At 37.7% G+C, this 20,650-nt stretch overlaps 1 protein-coding gene across 8 annotated transcripts in view; it reads right to left on the reverse strand.

Moving 5' to 3' along the window:
* Nucleotides 1–20,650, reverse strand: part of LOC138176559 (utrophin-like) — a 382,659-nt gene that overhangs the window by 118,332 nt on the left and 243,677 nt on the right. For all 8 annotated transcript variants that reach the window (XM_069107338.1, XM_069107343.1, XM_069107341.1 and 5 more), the window contains one exon: nt 3,619–3,680. In XM_069107338.1, coding sequence (XP_068963439.1) covers nt 3,619–3,680 — 62 coding nt within the window. The remainder of the gene's footprint in view (nt 1–3,618; nt 3,681–20,650) is intronic.

The raw sequence follows: 20,650 nt of genomic DNA on the forward strand, positions 1-20,650 counted from the left end.
AGGTAAAAGAAAGTCCCTGCCTTTGAGAAGCACTCAATCTAACAGGAAAGACAACATACACACAACAGCAACTCAGAAGGTGAGGAACTGGGACTGGTGGGAAGAATGGCGTTACCCTCAATAATAATGGGGGAACTTTGGAAGGGAGAGGGTTTGCAGGGAAAGATGATTAGCTCAGTTTTGGACACACTGAGTTTAAGATGGCTATAGGACATCCAGTTCAAGATACGACATCTTACTAATTCTCAAGATATCTGCTATGTAATGTAGGTCAGTTCTTTCAGACTTATCTTCAAAACTAGGGAAATCTTTTCAATGATTAAATTAAGTCCCTAAAAAACAAGCTCTTTAACTAACTTGTTCCAAACAGAGGAACAATCCTACCTGAGCCAATCTTATGCATTTGGGCAGCTAATTTTTTTTTACCTTTTTTTTATCATGACAAAGTCAAAAAAACAATAGCTATGGCAATATCTAGAGAATCCAACACAAAGAACTCCTATAAAAATTAACTTTTCCTGGCCATAATCTTTTCAACAACAGCCCACTTAAATAAATATCACCTACATTCTTGATCCTTTAGTCAGAGCTAGTTTTCACATTCCTCTTCACTAAAGATAGGAAAAAAACAACTATACTATACTAAATTTAAACTTCTGCCAACGGGATTTTTTTTTAATGTTAAAAACCAAACATTAGCTATAAACTGCATTGATAATGAATCAATTTTAAATACTATACTCAACTGTTAAAAGGAAAATTCTAATGCTGACCAATTTTTCCTAAAAGTATTAGAAAGACACCAAGATAACTTTCTTTAATTCATTATCCCCTCTTTGTGGGGGTAGGAGGTAGGGAAGTACAATGGGAGAAGTGATTTTATAAATAAAGGAAGCTCCCAGTGAGGAAACTCCCACTTCCAAAGTAGATAGGCAACTGTAGTCTTAGAGCTACCTAGGGCACTGTTAAGTTAAACAACTTACCCAAGGTCACAATGCCAGTATGGGTCAAAGGCAGCACTTATGAAGAGATCTTGCTGCCTCAGAAGCCAAACTTTCTATCTACTACCTGAGGATACAAATCATCCTACCTCTGACCTTTCCTAAACAGCAAGACCTGAAAGGCAACTTTCCATTTAAAATATTCCCTTACTTTTCATGTAGACCACCATACTTTCTTTTTGTAAGTTTTCAATATCTCTAAGAAACTCCAACTCCCTCAAGTGGGGGGTGGGGGATGAAAATTCATTCAATATTGGGGTCTGTCCTAGAGCAGGATCAGGCCAAAGCACAACCCAGGACTCTACAGGCCCCCACCCTTCACCACCAAGCAGGACCCGGAACTGTCTGTCCATCTGCAGCCCAGTACCACTTGACCCACTTTCCCGTTTCCATAAAGGACTAATAAGCAAATAAACATTAAATTTGCTACAGTGAAGGACAAGAGGATGCAACTACCCTACAGCCCCGCTGAGGACTCTGAGATTTAAGCTGCCAGACTAAAAGAAGTTATCCAAACCACCTCTACCTGCTCCTTTCATAATCATTATGGTCATTCCTATTCTTCCAATACTCCTATTCCCCTTTCATGTGCCCTCCAAATTTCCCATTCTCTTGTTAAAAACTGCTCTCCATATTAGATCTATGCCCTCTGGCCTTCCGCCTCTCCCTGCCATTACCTTTGTCATAACAGAATTTTAGTATAGCTGCCACTTTACCTGAGAGAGCATTTTCACATAATTGGCTGAAGCCTTTGGATTTAGCTGACACATCTAGCTTTAGATCTGTGGTTATCTAGTCAGTTACAGTGGTCTGTTTGCAAAATTCCTGCTCAAGCATTTACTGATATGTAGATCTTCCCCTTCTACTATCTTTGATGGGTAAATCTTTACCTTCCCCTTTGCCTACAGTAAACCCCAACTTCCTCAAGTCAGGGAGGGGATGAAAATCCATTCAATATTGGGGTCTGTTCTACAGTAAAAATTTCAATTGTATTCATTGTAGTACATTTACTGTACTACAGTAAAAATTTCAATTGTCTTGTCCTATCTAAAATGTCTGAAAAGGCTACTAGTGGTCCATTGTTTTATGTACCATGGGTCTGCACTCCAAACACATATTAAACCAGTAATAAAATGTCTCTGAGGTCAATAATTATGATTGGCAGCAGGACTTATCAAAAATCCCTGATATTTTTATATCACCTTGTACACATGTTTAATTTTATACTTACATCTTGGGTTCTCACCCGTCCCCCAAGAGAATGTAAGCACCTTGAGACAGAGGATTTTTGGTTTTGTCTTTACATCTCTACCACCAAGCACAGTGGCTGGCACATAGCAACAGTTAATAAATCGTTGCTGAATTGATTTGCTTTTTTTTTGGAGGGCAATTGGGGTTAAGTGATTTGCCCAAGGTCACACAGCTAGTTTTTGTGTTAAGTCTGAGGCCAGATCTGAACCCAGGTTCTCCTGACTCCAGGGCCGGTGCTCTATTCACTTCACCACCTAGCTGCCCCAATCTTTGCTGAATTGAATTGAAAACTAAATTTTGCAATTTGGTATTGTATATTCTTTAGATAATCAATGAGGAGATTGTCATGCCATCCCAAACATTGATGGAACAAAACTCTAGTCACATCAAAAAGTAAAATTAGGACAGGTTTTTTTTATTTTTTATTTTATAAGTCATTTTATAAAAAAAAACTTATATAAGAGACTCATTACATACTCTCCTCTCTAATTGGAGTATAGAGTATCAAATTCTTACCAATGCCTTCCTTTATAGAGGGCAGAAATTAGACTTCTGGGGTCACTACACTCAGCATCTGTTGCTTTGGCTGGCTTCAGATCCACACAATAGGTACCTCTGAATGTCGCCCATTCCCTTTTCCTGTCTCCTTTTGTGTGTTGTCTCCCCCAATTACATTGTAAGGTCCTCAAAGGCAGGGCCTATCTTGCTTTTTTTTTAATTAACTATCATCAGCACAGTGCCTGGAACTTAGTAAGTGCTTAATAAATGTCTATTGGATTGTACTGAATATTGTGGGCAATGAGAGGAACTGGAAAATGCCAGAATTGAAGGGAAAATTACAAAGAAAAAGGCCGCACAGCACATTAATTATTATCCTTATACCCAGGGCTAGATTCAAATCCATTAATTATGGCTGGACAGGACAGAAATAGCACCCTCATGATGGTTCTATCATTTTAAATGGGCAAAGTTGAAAAAAATACTATTCTAGCTAAGTGCTCAAAGAGTAATTTTCCAATTACAGGATTTTTCATAAATGCCCTGAGGATTGAGGAGTCAAAAAGAGCAAAAAACAGTTAGCTAATTACACTCAGATATGCAGAAAATACTGAAATTGATAAAATCATGCCAACTGACAGCTCTTGAATTTCCATTTAGCATATTTGGGGGGGAGAATATAAACAAAAATTCTACACTGCCAACTTTTGCCTAAACTAGATCTTTAACATTTCCTGATAGGTCACATATATATATATATTCTACTATGATGACTTATTCCACTAAATAAAGCATGCTTATAAAGTGCTTTTCATGTTTCATATTGCCCTTTCTTGCCACCATGAAAGTTCTCAAAAGTGATTTTTACCTTTGAAAATCGAGAATTTATCCATTTGGTAAAGGTTTTCTTCTGAACATCATTGTGCTCATCTGGAGAGGAAAAAAGAGAGAAATGATGAGAACTTGTACCTTTGGTTGAGTGTACTAAACAAGATTATCTTTATCCTGGGGAGATTTAAATTGTCCTATTAGCTAAGCTTATGAAGCATAATGATCCAAGTCTAATGAACAGTGTGATAGCTGAAAAGTTAATCATTTATGGAGGCCAATTTTACTAGAATATCTCATAGAGCTACACCTCTCTCCCTCAGGGATCAGTCTTAAGCCTGTGAGTAACTGGCCCATGAACTGTGGTCTTTAATGTGGATATTCTCTGTGAATAATTGCAAATGAAAACAATCTGGCTTTCTGTTTTTGTAAACAAAACTACATGCAGGACATAGTTTCAATATAATAAAGGATTTTCTTTTACCCCACTATTTAATCATTAAGTTTTGAAAGCTGATTTCAATAGAAATGCTTGCCTTCCTCTATCGGTGGCTTTACCTCAAAAAGAGAAAAAGCAATACAGAATTTGCAAATTCTACAACATTTTTCCTGCGGTGTGGGTAGAAGTAAAAAGAATAACATGAAGTTGATCAAAATAATCTATAGCATTTTACAAGAAGATGAAGTTGAGTAGGAAAAAAAAATCACAGAACAAGATTTTCTTTTTTAATAGCAAACTTTTCTAAGCTAAATGCAGAAATGTTTGTTCTAAACCCTGTGGGTCATCTCAAAGATATGAACATCTCTGTGTCCTGGTGAGGAAACAAGACTTAATGAACTGAGCACTAAACTGTTTACATGGAAAACTTGAGTCCTCATCCTGATTCTGCTACAACCTATCTAAGTGGCCTTGAACAAATCATTTAGCTATTTGCTACCCCTGATGAACTTTAAAAGATGATATGTACATATTTCCAACAACTTTACTTTTAAAATACTAAGTGATAAGGCACCCATAGAAACCATAAAACATTAAAAATAGGAAGAACTTTTAAAGATAATCTAGTCCAATGCCCAGGGCCCTCATTTTACATGGGGAAATGAGTACCACATCTTGAATCTGCCTCAGTTAAACTTTACATCACTTTAGGAGATGAAACAACAACTCACCATACAGGAATACACTACAAATAAAACTCTAGACACTAGTCTCTCCCCAACTGTTTGCTCAAACTGGGCAAGATAATTATTGATCTTGTAAAAGTCAGTCCAGTTGTAAAGAATTCCTAAGGGGCTTAAGATTCATTTATTTATTCATTCAACATCCAAAATATTAAGGAAAGCACTATGTTAAGTTCAGAAGGAGAAACAAAAAATTAGACACATTCACTAGCCTCAAAGAAATCAACAACAATGCAAAAGGATATGAATCAATCATGTAGCCAATAAAACTCCCTCATGCCTGGAACCAGATCAAATTGTAACTGAAAAAATTTAACAAAATAAATAAAAATATGACAATATATATAATATTACATTTTAAAATTAAGTTCATGTGTAGCCTAAAGGGATCATTATGTACAGATCAATGGCCACCATTTCTGTTTGCGTTTGAAATGATTAATATAGCACAAGGTAGACATAATCATTGTATATATAGATCCATGAGCAGATCAAGAAATCTTGGGGAAGACCCATCAGTCCATTAGGTCCACTCCTTGTAAAGGATATATAGGAGTACATAAACAACAGTCTCATAGGACAAGCATGCATAGACAGGCTATGGCTGTAATGCCAGAAAGTATACCCACATCAGTGAAATCACAGATCCATAATCCTCAGGAGAGGGAGAGGGAAACAATCCCTCCAGGTGTGGAGGTACCACTAGTTTTTCAAAGGCTATAGCAGAGGTTGGCTATATATCAAAGGTCAAATCCCACTGCTTGCCCAATTGATTTCATCCCTGCAGGTGTGGTTTTGATACTTTGAGCTAAGAATGTTTTTTACATTTTCAAATGCAATCGAATTATTTTTTTAAATTGTAAACCACTCTTAAGACAGCAAGACAATTAAAAAAATTTTTTTTGAGTAGGTCCGGGCCATATTGACCCCTAGGCAATATCAAGAAAGTAAAAGTTCCAGCAGATATTACCAAATGCAACAATGAATAAGGCCCTTAGGGAGTACTTATTATCTGTGAAGTAATGTAATACAAATAGTAAAGTAATACAACCACTACTCTCATTTAGTTCACTTTCTAAAGAGAGAGATACAATATGTGGAAGGTTTTTGCAGCAAATCAGATAGCAGATAGTAATGCCACTTCTGTACTGTCTTTTCCATTGATAAAATCCTATCAGTTTCTGGCAACCCACAGTTGCCAAGTGGGAAGAATTTTCTTTTCTGAGTTCTCAGTAGGGATGGCTGAAGGAACAGCTGATAGGTTGCATCTCCACAGGGATTGCTTTTGAGGATGATGCTTGTAGGCTCTGAGCTATAAGGATTGATATTTCCAAGGATCTTCAGTTCTATTCCATTAGGATCTGGGGGGAAAATGGCGGTCAAGAAATGGTGGTCTGACCTTGACACTCCCCTCTGAGGTTTCACTGTTCAAAAACCTTCAAAGGTTTTCTATTTCTTCTAGAATAAAACAGAAACTCCTCAGTCTCATATTTATGGGTCTCCAAAATCTGATTCCAACTTTTCCATTAATAAACAAGATCTCTTGTTCAAAAACCAAGCCTATCTAAATATGGCAAAGCTTTAAAAAAGATTGTTAAAGAAAAAAATTTACCATGTAATCATTATCTTCACAAAGTAGCAACTTACAGATATAGACTTATATACATAATCTAAAAAGTCATCATTTCATTTGATCCTCAACCACCTTATGGGTATGTAGTTAGAAGATAAGAGATAAGCAAATCTAAGAATTTCATAGATTAGAAAGTAGATGAAAAAGATTCGGTGAGTATGATATGAGCAAAGATATGGTGAAAAAGCACTAGGATATGGGAAATGATGACTAAGTTTGATAACCATAGTTTGGCTAAGCACTGCAAATGGGACGAGTGCAAATAAAACAGACTGATTAAGGTGTCAAATGCTAAAACAAAGAATTAAGAAATGGAGTCCTCAAAGATTTCCAAGTATAGAAAGTGTATGAAAAGCAGGAAACAGGAACACTAACTAGAAGAATACTACACTAGTTTAGGCATGAAGTAACTTGAACTTGCAGCACTAGGTTAGCTTCATTAGGCTTGGAGAGAAGGAAGTAGACACCAGATATATTATGAACGTAAAATGGCCAGAATGAAGCAACTGACAATTTGTGAAGTAAAGGAGACAGAAGAGATAAATAAAATTCCAAGTGAAGACTAAGAAGATGGTGGTGATGGGGTACAAGCTCTGGAAACCTTCTTGAACTCTCCTGGAATCATCCCACTTGATCTGGCATTCACCTGAGACTTCTACCCATGCCAGTAATCCTCTCAACTGGCCTTTAATTGTAAACCCCTGGCATAAGCCTGAGGCTATCAACTGGTTTTCCACAGAAGCATACAACCAATCTCCCTCCATTCTCTGTTACCTCCTGATATCCTCTGGCTACTTCCCACCCCGGATCCTATCTTGACCCCATTCCCATCAAGATCCTCCCTAGACCATTCCTAGATCCCTCCCACAGTCTTTCTGTATGTAAGATCCATCTTGTTTCCATGAAAGTGCTCAGATTCGATCTGTCGCACTTGGAAAATCTTTAATAAACCTTGTATTTGACTGAAAGAAGGGCTTAGGTCAAATTCATTTGAGCAGGACCCATGTGTCGCTATTTCAGGGTCCCAGCATCCCTCAACCTCAACAGAACATTATCAACAGAAACAGTAACTTAAAAGTTATGCCCAACTCTCTCCTACTCTGGATTTTTCTTCACTCTATATATCCAATCCACTGTGGAATATATACAGCACATCCAACCTCTTCTTTCTATCAGGGAAAGGCACTTCAGGCCCTCATTTCCTCTGGCCTAGACTATTTTAATCTCATCCTGATAGGCCCCCAAGCTCAAACATTACATCACCACAATTCATCTGCCATGCAACTGCCTCAAGGGAAGATCTGACCAAATCATTCCCCTATTCAATGAACTCTAGGGGTTCTCTCTTAACCCTATGATTATGTTTTGTGTTTGTCCTTTGAAGAGGACCATGACACCAGGAAAATGATGATATGAGTTGCAGTTGACTTTGATTTGAGTGAGGGAGGGCTGTGCAAGGTCCCCAGCCTCATTTTCTCCTCCAGAGCCATCTGGGTCCAGTGGCCTGATCCCTCAGGAAAGCTGGAGATGGCCCAGAATACAATAGGAGACCATGGCTCTTTTAGGCTAAGGCCTTTTCAGGTTCTCACTTTTGAGTGAGGTAATGATCATTCATTTAATAGGCCTCTTTGAGAAGTGAGTCAAGGGATGGTCCCTTTGCCCAGTAGATAAAATGCTGGGTCTAGTCAGGAAGATTAGACTATTCCTCAATCTAATCTCCATAAAATTCCTCGATAGTTATTATGGAAGTAGAATCACAGTAGAATTTGTCCATTATCCTTGCCTAGAATATGTTCCCTCTATATTTTTCCCTCTCAAAATCCTTAATTTCCTTCGAAGCATACTTCAGTTGCTACAGCCTCAGAGATGCTAAGAGTGTTTTTCCCTTCATATTTTCTTTGAGGAAATCAGGGTTAAGTGACTTGCCCAGGATCACACTGCCAGTAAGTGTCTGAGGTCCAATTTGAACTCAGGTCTTCTTGAATCCAGGCTCACTGCTATATCCACTACACCTCAAATCTACCCTCTCCTCATATGTTCTTATATTGCTGTGTCTGGATCTCCCTCTTCTGCCTTTATCACATTGTACCCTGTATAATACTTATTCATTATAACTTATAAACAGAAGAAAAATAGATGACTTACAAACATTAAATACAATAGGTTTGGTGGGGCTTTGTTTTTTTTATTTTGTTTCAGTTTATGGTGTTTGGCTTCTGCATCAAAAAGAACAATGGAACCACCAAACTTGGATCCTAACAACACAGTCCCCAAAATGGGTTTCAGAGGAAGTAGAAATGGCACCAAGTTGAACAATGACAGTTTAAAAAAAACTGGATTAGATCAAGTATATACAGAGAAGATTCTTACTGGAGATGGTACAATTATGAGAGACCATTTTACAAGGTGTCTAAAGGGGAGGAAATACCAAAAATATGGGAGGAAAATCCCGGACGTTGATTTTTTTCTAAAAAGCAACCAAGAGAATTCCAAACCAATATGAAAATTGCCAACTATACAAGATCTTTACATTGATCATCTGTTGTTTGTCCTTCATGTTTTAAGAGGGTTGATGACAATCTAATGGGTGATGTTTTGACTTGTACACGAATTGGATTTGTGAATTAGATTCAAATGAGTCAGAGTTGCACAAAGTCAACAGTCTCACTCTTCCAGAGTCACTGGAGTCCAGTGGCAAGACAATAGTTAAGACAACTGGAAATGGCCAGGAAATACAGTGAACCTTGAGTTTCTGATGATGTCTGACCAAGTTCTAATCTCTCCACAATGCCTGCCTCAATCACTCCCATGGCTATTGGAACAACTTGTTGTCATCCACCCATACTACCTGGAGAAATCTTCACATGCTTGGGGTAGATAACACCCTTAGTCACCAATAGGTTTGAGGCTAGTCAGTCACCCACAACCTAGTTTAGCCAGGCTCCCAATCAGTTTACCAGAGTGTGATTACTACACATACTACAGTTTCCTGGAGCCACGGTTGAGAGTGGATCAAGGTGGACATCAAAGGTGGATAAGCAGACTTGAAAAGGGCTTGGCAAGCCCTGACACCAGATATGCTAGTCCTCTTTGAACATCACATATACTACAATGGCTATCTATAATGTATTGAAGGAATCCTTGATAAAGACATTAGTAAGGAACAAGAAGGCTTTTGTAAGATATTCAACAAGGAAACAGACCATACTGTCTCAAAACTGAATGAAAAAAATGTAAAGAATATAAAATCCCATTGTACTTATTGTTTGTTGATTACAAAAAAAAAAAAATTCAACTCAGTAGGACAGAACGCTAACTTTTTGTCATACCTTTTACAATAAGGTCTCTTCTATATATAAAGATCATTCAAGATTCCTTGAAGATCTAACAACAGAAATAACCCAATTCAATAACCCACTGATAATAAATATCAGAAAAGACATAAAACATTGTAAGCTTTGCTAAAAAAATATTCACCACAATGATAGAGAAGGATCTATGGCAAATCCAAGTCAAGAAGGAATTCCCTATGGATGATGAGGTCCTCTAGATAGAGGTGTCAAATCACACTTCAATCCAGTATGAGTGGGACCTGAACTAGATTAAAATATAATTGGAAAATATTTAACAAAACAAAACATGAATAAAGTTAGCATGTGGTTTTCTAAACCATTATGCATCTAGCAGAGATCCTTATGTACCTTTTATATATGATCTAGTGGCCCTTTTCTATGAATTTAACACCTCTACTCTAGATGTTCCTGTTTACAAATGACATTGTATTATCAGCCCCCAAGACATTCCAGAGCTTCCTGAAACAGATGCATAGAATCACTCAAAAGAAACTGTCCTGCCCATCCATACAGGAAAGAGCAAATCAATGAAAAGATCCCTAAAAAAGATTTCAACATGGATTATGAATGGATGAAAGAAGGAACAGATTTGATTGGATTGCTCTCAAAAAATTACAAAATATCTTCACTAACCAAGCTTCCCAGGATAGTAAGAGATCTTTTCAATAGAAATATTTTATTGGTGTTACTATCTGTCAGTGAGACCTTGAAATACCACTTTCTCCAAAGAATTAAAGCAGAGCATCATACAGAGAGAAATAAAAAGGTAAATGGCCAGAATGCTCCACTGGCATTATCACAGTAATGGAGAAAATGAGAAAGGACTCCAATATGCTGAGTAGACCACCTTCTTTCTTTTCCCTTTCTCTTTCTCCCCCACCAACAAACAAACAAACAAGTCAAACTTTTTAGGAAGACATAGGGAAGAGCAGCATCTGCTGTTTTGCCTGGTTTCAAGGCCAGAAAACAATATTCCTCTTCCGGGATAAACTCATCACTTATAATCTCATCACCTAGTGGCTAACTCAAGCCTCAAGTAACATCACCAGTCCAGGAGCTTCCTCTTCCTACCAAAGCCCTCCCCTTGGCTTCCTTTTTAGAGGGCAGAAACTTCACTTTGCAGCTGATGCTCTGCCTAGTTTTAACTCCAATGAACAGATGCCTTCTGAACTGGGTATGCCCTGGTATCCCCTTCCCTCCTTTCCTGCCTCCTTTCCTCCATTAGATTATAAGCTCCTTGACCAGAGGGATTGTCTTTCTTTTTACAACAATTGTACCCCGCAATGCTTAGCACAGTGCCTGCCTGGCACATAGGAGAAACATAGTAATAAATGCTTATTGGATTACTGGGTTGGTTAGACAAGTATGTATGGGATTCAATCTATATCATTAGGAAGAAATTCCAAAACAAATGAGATCATCCATGCATTTAAATATCTGAATATATGCAATGCCTTGTAAAGTACCTTGCACATAGTAGGTAAGTTTGTTGAAGGAAATTGAATGGAAACTAATATTTGAAAGGCAGGAGGGTGAGGACACATCAAAGGAGATAGAAAAGGCAAGGTCAAAAAGATAGAACCATTGGAATAAAGCCTCTGTGGAGTCAACAAAAGAGCAGACACCACAAAACAGAGTTACATGAGGCCCTACAGGTCACAGAGAATGAAAAGGTTAATGAACAGTGCCTATCATCCATGCTTTGCCTTGCCATAATACACTGGCTTAGCAGTTCAACAAGCCAGCAAAACAATTCCCTCCCTCCTCTGCGTAACTCTCAAGGAACCTTCCATTTTTACAGAAACCCTGTTTACAAATTGAGACTCAAAATTACTTAGAAGCCTCTAATGACATTCATCAAGCCACCTATGATTTCACAAAATCCATTTCATTCTTACACCTTTTTCCACCTTCTGGAAGGAGAATTGGAAACTAAAAGGTCATGGTATAAATATAGCAACTTCATTGAATCAGATCTTTTACAAATCTATAAAGTAATTGGAAACTGACTCTTCCATGATAAAAGGAAGTAGCTGGTACCAAAAACAAAAATGCCCTCTAAGAACCTCCTTAATATTAATGATTTTAAGAAGCTGACCTTCCTGGGCCGGGAGGACACTGCTAAAAGCACCAGTCCTGGTTTCAGAGGTCCTACCATTGCGCAATATAAGAAGTAGGCAGTTTATCATACATGAGCACTTGAAATTTCTTCATCGTTCAAGCAGGTAGATCCTAAAGAAGGCATCTTTACCAAAAGACACTCTCTTAGTGTAAGACAGCCCCTATATACACAGAACATTCTTTCCACCTCTATAACGTCAAGGATTCAGAGTACCCAAAAGACCCAAATCATTGCTGTTCTAAAAGTATCAGGATTTGGACATTAATTCTGAGCTATTACTCTTGATTCACAGAGAACATTACTGAAAAATTTAACTTCCAGACATGTATATGGTCAGAAGTCATTCTTGTCAAGTCCCAGTTTGCTATTTTTACTTTTCTATGTTTTATGAAAGTTAACAGATAGAAGACTGATTACAACAATGAAGGAAGCTGGTGACTCAAAGCATTTGATGTTATCTGAGGCTCTAAAGTTCATTTGATAAAAGTAATCCATACTTTATCCTTTTAACTCTCCTTTTCCCAAAATTACTTCAATAATTCATCCACTCATGAAGCATTTATTAAGGAACTACTATAAACAAGACCCTAGCACAGGTGCTAAAGATACAAAGAGAAAATCTGCCTTGACCTCAATAAGCTTAAATTTCACTAGAGGGGAAAAAATGAACATAAATAAGAAAATACCTGTGTATGTGTGTGTGCACACATGTGCTCACAGATACACACATATATACACAAGTATGTGTACCTATGTGTGCGTGTGTGTGTGTTAAATATGGAGAAATTTTGAGCTGAGGGGGAAGGATACTAACAAATCACAGCATTCAAGCTGAGTACTGAAAAAAGCTAGGAATTCAAAGAGGTGGAAGTGAAGAATAGGGGCGGCTAGGTGGCACAGTAAATAGAGCACCGGCCCTGGAGTCAGGAGTACCTGAGTTCAAATCCAGCCTCAGACACTTAACACACACAAAAAAAACTAGCCATGTGACCTTGGGCAAGTCACTTAACCCCAATTGCCCCTCCAAAAAAAAAAGGAAGTGAAGAATAGATGAAATGGAATTAAATGTATAAGTAAGAGAAAGCTCAATTTGGCTAGAAAACTAACTTATATTGTCAGACTGAACTCTCCTGGAGACTAGTAGCTAGTGGATAAAAGAAGTATGGACAGTATTCTAAGCCTTCAAAAAAGATCACCAGTATATTATAGTATTCTCATACATTAGCTGTTGTTGTTTGTCCCTCTCAAAGAGGATAATGACATCAGGAAGGTGATGTCATGACTTACAAGTGGATTGGTCAACAATAGGTTCCAGCCCAAGCCTCACCAGGTCTCACACATATAACACTGAGAATGCAAAAATGTTGTTAAAAATTAATAATGTTTATGTAAGTTTTTAATATTTGAATGAACTCAATTAAGATCTCAACAGTAATGTTTTAAAGTAAATTAATTTAAAATAGAATTACCAGTCTCCTGATAAAGAAGCAATCTTTTTCATGATGGCAAAGAACTGGAAACTGAAAGCATGTCCACCAATTGGGGAATGCATAATACATGAAATTATGGTATGTGAACTGATGCAAAATGAAGGAAGCAGAAACAAAAGAATGATTTAGGCAATAACAGCAGTATAATAAAGATGAGTAACTTTGGAAGACTCAAGAATTCTGATCAACATGATGATCAGCTAAGATTCCAGAGGACACAGGATTAAACATGCTACACATCTGCTGACAAAGAGAAGATGGACTTAAGTACAGATTGGGGGAGGGGAGCATAGACAATGTGGGAATTTATTCTGCATACCTATACATGTTTGTAAAGGTTTTGTTTCTATTTCTTTCCAAAAGGAGGGAGAGGTGAGAGGGCAAGAAGGTAAATTTTCATTATCTGAAAAAAATAAAATTTAATTATAAAATTTTAAATAAAGTTTTCCTACATTCCTATGTCTAAAAAAAAAGTCATCTTTCTGACATCAGAGAGTACTTCAAAAATACCCCCCAAATTTCCCAATTCTTTCTTGCATTAAAGGTACTAATATTACTGAAGAAGAGACTGGGGTTGTTTTACTAAGTCTCCAATAGGGAGATTCTGCTCATTTGTGTAAATATTACACATTTTGAACAGTGGAAGAATTCAAGAGTATAATAATGGAATTATTCCATAACAATGTTATTCCATATATGTTATTCCAATATATTCCATATATGTTATTCCAATGTTATTCCATAACAATGGAATTAGACTAAAGCTTTTCAATTATGAGATTAAAAAAGCAACAAATTTCAGAATTCCTGCCAATGCTTTAGAAAGTATCTATATCATTACAGCTCCACCTATGAGAGGTGACAACCTGTTGGCAGTGAAGTACTGTATTAAGAATGCCCCAAAATCAGGGCGGCCAGGTAGCACAGCGAGTAAGAGCACCGGCCCCAGAGTCACGATAACCTGGGATCGAATCCGGGCTCAGATACTTAGCACCACACCCAGAAATAACTGGCAGTGTAACCTTGAGCAAGTTACTTAACCCCGATTGCTTTATTAAAAAAAAAAAAAAAAAAAATGCCCGAAATCCAAATCTTACTGTTTTGGAGCTAAAGGACTCCCACCAAAAAAAAAAAAAAACTATAAAGAACTTCATAATATTCCAGATTTTGAATTTGCAAGGGTCTCTATCATCTTGGAAACTTCTCAATTTACATGAGGAAGCTGAGACCCAGAAAGAGTAAATGACTGGCCAAAAATCACATATATAGTAAATTGCAGAGACAAGATTAGAACATCAGTCCTCTTCCAACAACACTATTTATTCTTCCACTGTACCAGCTTTGACAGAGTTAAAATTATTTTTTAAATTCATTTCAGTCAATTGACAAGACTGCTCAGTTTCTCTACATTTATATGCACTCACACATAGAGCAAACATCCATATGTTCACTATGTATGTTTATTTCTATATATATAACTGTAAAATGCTACACACACACACACACACACACACACACACACACACACACACACAAAATCTGGTACTACATCCATACCTTAACAAATTAGTATCTTAAATTCCACAATAAGAAATCATTAAAATGCCTAGTATAACACTTAAATATGATACTTGTACTATTTCTTTAGACTTCAGATTTCTCAAAGTGGGGTAAGTTTAGTAAAGGTTTTTGATCAGACAATTCTTATACTCAAAGACAATAAAAGAGAAACATAAAAAGAGGGCAAATGTGTTCCATTCCTTAAGGGTTGATTTAAAAAAAAAACCTTCCTCAAAATATTTTGTCCTTTGGCATGTTCACACAAAGCCAGGTGTTTCACATTGTTGCATAACTTTGAATTTTATTTCTAGAACAAGAATTTTTGTAATACAGGAAGAAACAACAAAACCGTTGGTTAAAACTTTTAAGAAAAGTGGTTTGAAAACATTCCCAAATCCCTGGTTCAGTACAAACCAATGATACTTTTGGCAGGGCAACAAATTTTTGTTTAAATCCAAAATTTGAAGACTGGAAGAGAAATTGATTTGGGGGAAGAGAGTTTGGAGAGGGGGAGGGGGGGAAGGGGGAGAGAGAGAGAGAGAGAGAGAGAGAGAGAGAGAGAGAGAGAGAGAGAATGAGAGTTTTAACCCAGATAAATGTAGATGTCTGGAAACATACACCAATATTAAAAACTGTTCTATTATTAGAGACATGCTTGGAAACAGTTTTCTAATATATCTCTCCATAGCAATTTCAAAGTACCACAACTGGCGCTACATTAATAGGGGTTCCATAAAATGCAGATGTCCTGGACAGAAGTTCCTACACTTTAAAAGTCAAGGAGACATGCCTTCTTGGATGATTTAAAAGCAGTGTTGAGTTGATTACAGACTGAACCAGAAATACAAAATTTGATCCACCCCTAGAAAGCAGACATCTTCTTAGGAAGAAAGATCATTTTAGAAGCCAAGAAGGCAATTCAGACCGCACTTAATTATTCATGTTTTGGAAACTATGTTTAAGTTGCCCCAAAATAAAACTAGTACAAACAACTAAGACTTACTCTTGGCAGTTTTTCTCTCCCCTTCTTCTCCTCTCCCTATCTGCTGGTATCTGAATGAATGACAAGTTCACCTTTCAATAAAACTCTTCTATAACAGTGGAACTCCTTTTCTGCCCCATTCTAGTGACACATTAGAATTCAAGCTCAAACTCCATACTTGATCTAAAAGAAATGAATATTTCATAATATGTGATTATGCATTTTCAGCACAACACATTAACTGGAACATATCTGTAATTTGAGGGTAGAGATATTAAGAAAATTTGATTTAGAAGAATGTGTTTTTTTATGACTTAATAAGCATGAAGAAAAGTTGTTTTCTTTTTATACCACACAGAAAAAAGTATTAAACCAATACCATACATTTCCTTGAAAGATAATATGGATCTTCAGAAGTCAAAAGGAATGAACAAAGGATTTTTTGCTAAAATGTGTTTTTTTCATAACTGAGCAGACACACAGAGTTTAAGATCTTAATCAACAACCTACTCACCCGTGAAAAAATGAAACGCAGCATTGCAAATTATCACCCAGAAAGTAAAATTCTACCAAAAAGTTTCTTATGTAGATCTGGCAGGAATAAAAACTTCCTTCCATAACTTGGTCAATCAAAGAAAAAAATAATAAAAATAAGCTAGTGAATAAACCAAGACTACATACCTAATGGGGAGGAAATGATACCAATTATTACCTAAAGAAAGTTCCCAAAACATTCATATTTTTTTCCAAATGCTTTATTAACTTCTAGTTTACATAATTCATTTCCACAAGATTTTGAGTTACAAATTTTCTCCCCGTTTTTCCCCTACCCACCACCCCAAAAGAGCAATCCCACTGAATATCCCCTCCTCCAATCTGCTCTCTCCCATATCTTCTCCTATACCCCCTCCAACTTTCCAGTAGGGCACAGTGGATCTCTATGCCCCAGTGCCTGTATACCTTATTTCCAAGTTACATGCAAAATAATATTAATAATAGTGTATATATATATTAACATTTGATTTTAAAAGCTTGAGTTCCAGATTCATTCCCTTCCTCCCTTGTCACCCATCCTTACTGGGAAGATAAGCAATCCAATATAGGTTGTACATGTGTAGCTATGCAAAACATTTCCATAGTAGATATATTGTAAAAGACGGACTATATTTCTCTCCCTCCTCTCCCACCTGTTCTATTCTCTACTTTGATTCTGTCCTTTTTTTTTTTTTAAAGCAATCGGGGTTAAGTAACTTGCTCAAGGTTACACCGCCAGTTATTTCTGGGTGTGGTGCTGAGTATCTGAGCCCGGGATTTGATCCAGGTCATCCTGACACTGGAGCCCTTGCTCTTACTTGCTGAGCCACCTGGCTGCCCCTAAGCAGTTGAGGTTAAGTAACTTGCTCAAGGTTACACGGCCAGGTGTTTCTGAGTGGATGCTAAATATCTGAGCCCAGGATTCGATCTCCAGGTCGTACTGACACTGGAGCCGGTGCTCTTACTCGCTGTACTACCTGGCTGCCCCTGATCCTGTCCCTTTTCAAAAGTGGGTGCTTCCAACTTCCCTCCCCTGAGCCTGCCCTCCCTTCCATCATCCCCCCTCTCATCCCCTACTCTCCTGTAGGGTGAGATACCCTATTTAGTGTCTATGTCATTCCCTCCCTAAGCCAAATTCAATGAGTACTAAGTTGACCCATTCCCTTTTGCCTTCCTATTCTTCCCCTCCATTGTAACCAGTTTCCCTTGCCTCTTCTATATGAGATAGTTCACCCCATTCTGTCTCTCCTCTCATTATATTCCTCTCTCACCTCTTAATTTCACCTTTTAAGTATCACCCTTTCCTATTCAACTGGTCCTGTGCCCTCTATCTATGTATACCTGTACACATATATACACATACTCACATATGTATTCTAGGTTCTTTTTATGATCATGGCTTTCAGGTAGTCCAATAATTTTTTATTTTTTATTTCCCAGGTCAGTGGTTTTTCCAATGAGATATTTCACATTGCCTTCTATTTTTTCACTTATTTGGATCTGTTTAATAGTATCTTGATTTCTCATAAAATCACTAGCTTCCATGTGCTCCAATATAATTCTGAAGGAATGATTCTCTTCAGTGAGCTTTTGAGATTCTTTTTCCATCTGGCAAATTTGACTTTTTAAGGCATTCTTCTCATTGCCTTTTTGAGCCTCTTTTGCCATTTGAGTTAGTCTGTTTTTTAAGGTGTTATTTTCTTCAGTCAGGTTGTTGACTCTCATTTCATAATTTTCTTTCATCATTCTCATTTCTCTTCCTAATTTTTCCTCCACTTCTCTTATTTGGTTTTCAAAATCCTTCTTAAGGTCCTCTTGGCCTGTAACCAACTCATATTTTTCTTGGAAGCTTTTGGTGCAGGAGTTCTGACTTTGCTTTCTTCCTCCTGCTCCTTGCTTTGATCCTTTTTGTCCCCAAAATAGAAGTGTAAAGTTGGGTTGCTCTGCTTGCTCTGCTCTCCTCATTTGCTCATATTGCCACTCAATTACTTTACTTTTGGGCTTTTTGCCACAGTAGGACTCTGCTACCAGACAGGAGAACTTCATCCCAATAGCTAGGGTTTTCTCAGTTGCCAAAGGTATTAGTTGGATGCCCTCTCTGAAGCCTCCACACGTTCTGGCGAGGTGGTCGCTCACCCCAGGACCTCCACCCTAGACCACAATCCAGATCCAAGCAGGTTAAAGCAAGAGTGATTACCCCTCAAACTGGTCACTTGGTCCCCCTGCAATCTGCAGGCCAGAAGCTGAAGCTGCCACATGGTGGCGGATGCATGGCCCCAGTGCCTCAGCGGCTTCTCCCTCCAGGAGGCAAAGGCTGGACCGCACTCCCACACTACCGGATCCCAAAGTCCACACTGCATTGACCTCTCACTTTGTCCTTAGCCTCTATGTGTTGATAATTCTGGAAACCACCACAGCTGCTGGTAATCTGAAGTCTCTCCAGCCAAAGGCTGGTCAGGCCACCCTGAGGCTAAAACCTTGGGCAGGTGCAGGGCTGGGCTCAGCTTGAAGAGAGCTGCGGGCTTGCTGGGCTGTATGAAATGGGAGGTTACCTTCTCTGTATCATTTTGTAGGTTCTGTAGCTCCAACATTCATATTTTTAAAGTAGCAACAGTCTATATCAATTTTTATGCAAGACTAGTAAAATTTAGAGATTTGAAATTAAGAATAAATTGCTAATACATTTATGGCTAAAAATACAATAAAAATTAAAAAAAAGAAAAGATAATACTGCCATGCACCTTCCTACCTCTCACACTAGTCTACTTCCCAGAACCCAATAACAATTGACTTCTAAAAATGAGATTCAGACGGAGCTGGGGAAAGAGGGGGTATTTATAGCATTTTATAATTATACATGTAGAAATAAACATATACAGTAAACATATGGAGAGGCAAACCTCTCCAGTATCTTTGCCAAGAAAACCTCAAATGGAGTCATGAAGGGTGGAACATGACTAACTGACTGAACAGCAAAATGTTGATGAGAGGAGGGGAAAGGATGGTCAAGGCCACAAGTCAAAGAAAAGAGCTACCTCATTGCCAGAGATTGGGGGAAAAGAGTAGAATGATATCAAGGGGATCTGGGATAAGAAGAAGAATGGTCTTAATTTTCCCAATAAAATTAAAAGGAGGTCCCTGACAAGTATATAGGGATGACAAATTCACTATCACCTCAAATAATCCATTCCATTTCTGGACACTTCTAATTGGTGAACTTTTTTTCCTTACATGGAGTCAAATTCTGTCTCCTAGTAACTTCTATCCACCATCCTTCAGGGACCAGGCAGATCAATTTTAACATTTTTCCCATAGCCCATCATATACTATCATTATGTCCTCCTCAATTTCCCCTGAAGTATCTTCTTCTACAGACTAAACATCCCCAGTTCCTTCAATGGGTGGTCTGTTGATATGCTATGCATAGCGAAGGGCAATGGGAAAGAAGAGTGTGTTAGGAGTCTCACTGACTGGGTATGATTCTTAGATCTGCCCTTCATTTCCTGTCTCACAATAGGCAAGTCATTTAAACTTTCTGTGCCACAATCCTAAATTACTTCATATAATAGCTGCCCCGATGATTTATCTACCCACTTTTTTAAAAATTTGAAAATTTCAACTAACAAACATTGATATTTCCCCTCCCTCCCTCTTCAACAAATAACAACAGGAAAAAGAAAACCCTTGCAATGTGGAAAGACCATCAAAGCAAATCCTGAAATCGTCCACATCCATCCTGAGCTCATCACTTCTCAATTAGATCCCATGGAGTTGTGGTTGATCATTGGATTAATCAGAATTCTCAGGTCTTTTAAAGGTGCTATTATTTATAATGTGGCTACTACACAAAAGGTTCATGGATAGATTTCAAATGGCCTATAAAATTTGACAATTTCTTGAGGGCAGACCCTTCCACATGGGGAGTCTGTTCAATTTAAGATTTATTAATTGTCTAATCTACTATGTGCAAGATACTGTGATGGGCACCAAAGTAACAAAAACAATAATCAAAATCTCTGCCCTTAAATTTTGAGTTTACATTCTAGCAGAGTGGAGGAGGTGGTACAGGACTGGGAGTTCAACCTGTACAAATATACATAAATATACAAGGTAATAGGGGAAAGTACATTAAAAAATAGGGGCATGGGGAGTTAGTGGAAGAGATGCCACTCAAGCATTGAAAGAAGAGAATTCTGAAAAAAGAGATGATAAGGAA

Source organism: Petaurus breviceps, unplaced genomic scaffold (assembly GCF_028583685.1).
Source record: "Petaurus breviceps papuanus isolate PSGF00001 unplaced genomic scaffold, PetGlider_PUasm1.0 89983, whole genome shotgun sequence".
Classification (NCBI taxonomy): Eukaryota; Metazoa; Chordata; class Mammalia; order Diprotodontia; family Petauridae; genus Petaurus; species Petaurus breviceps.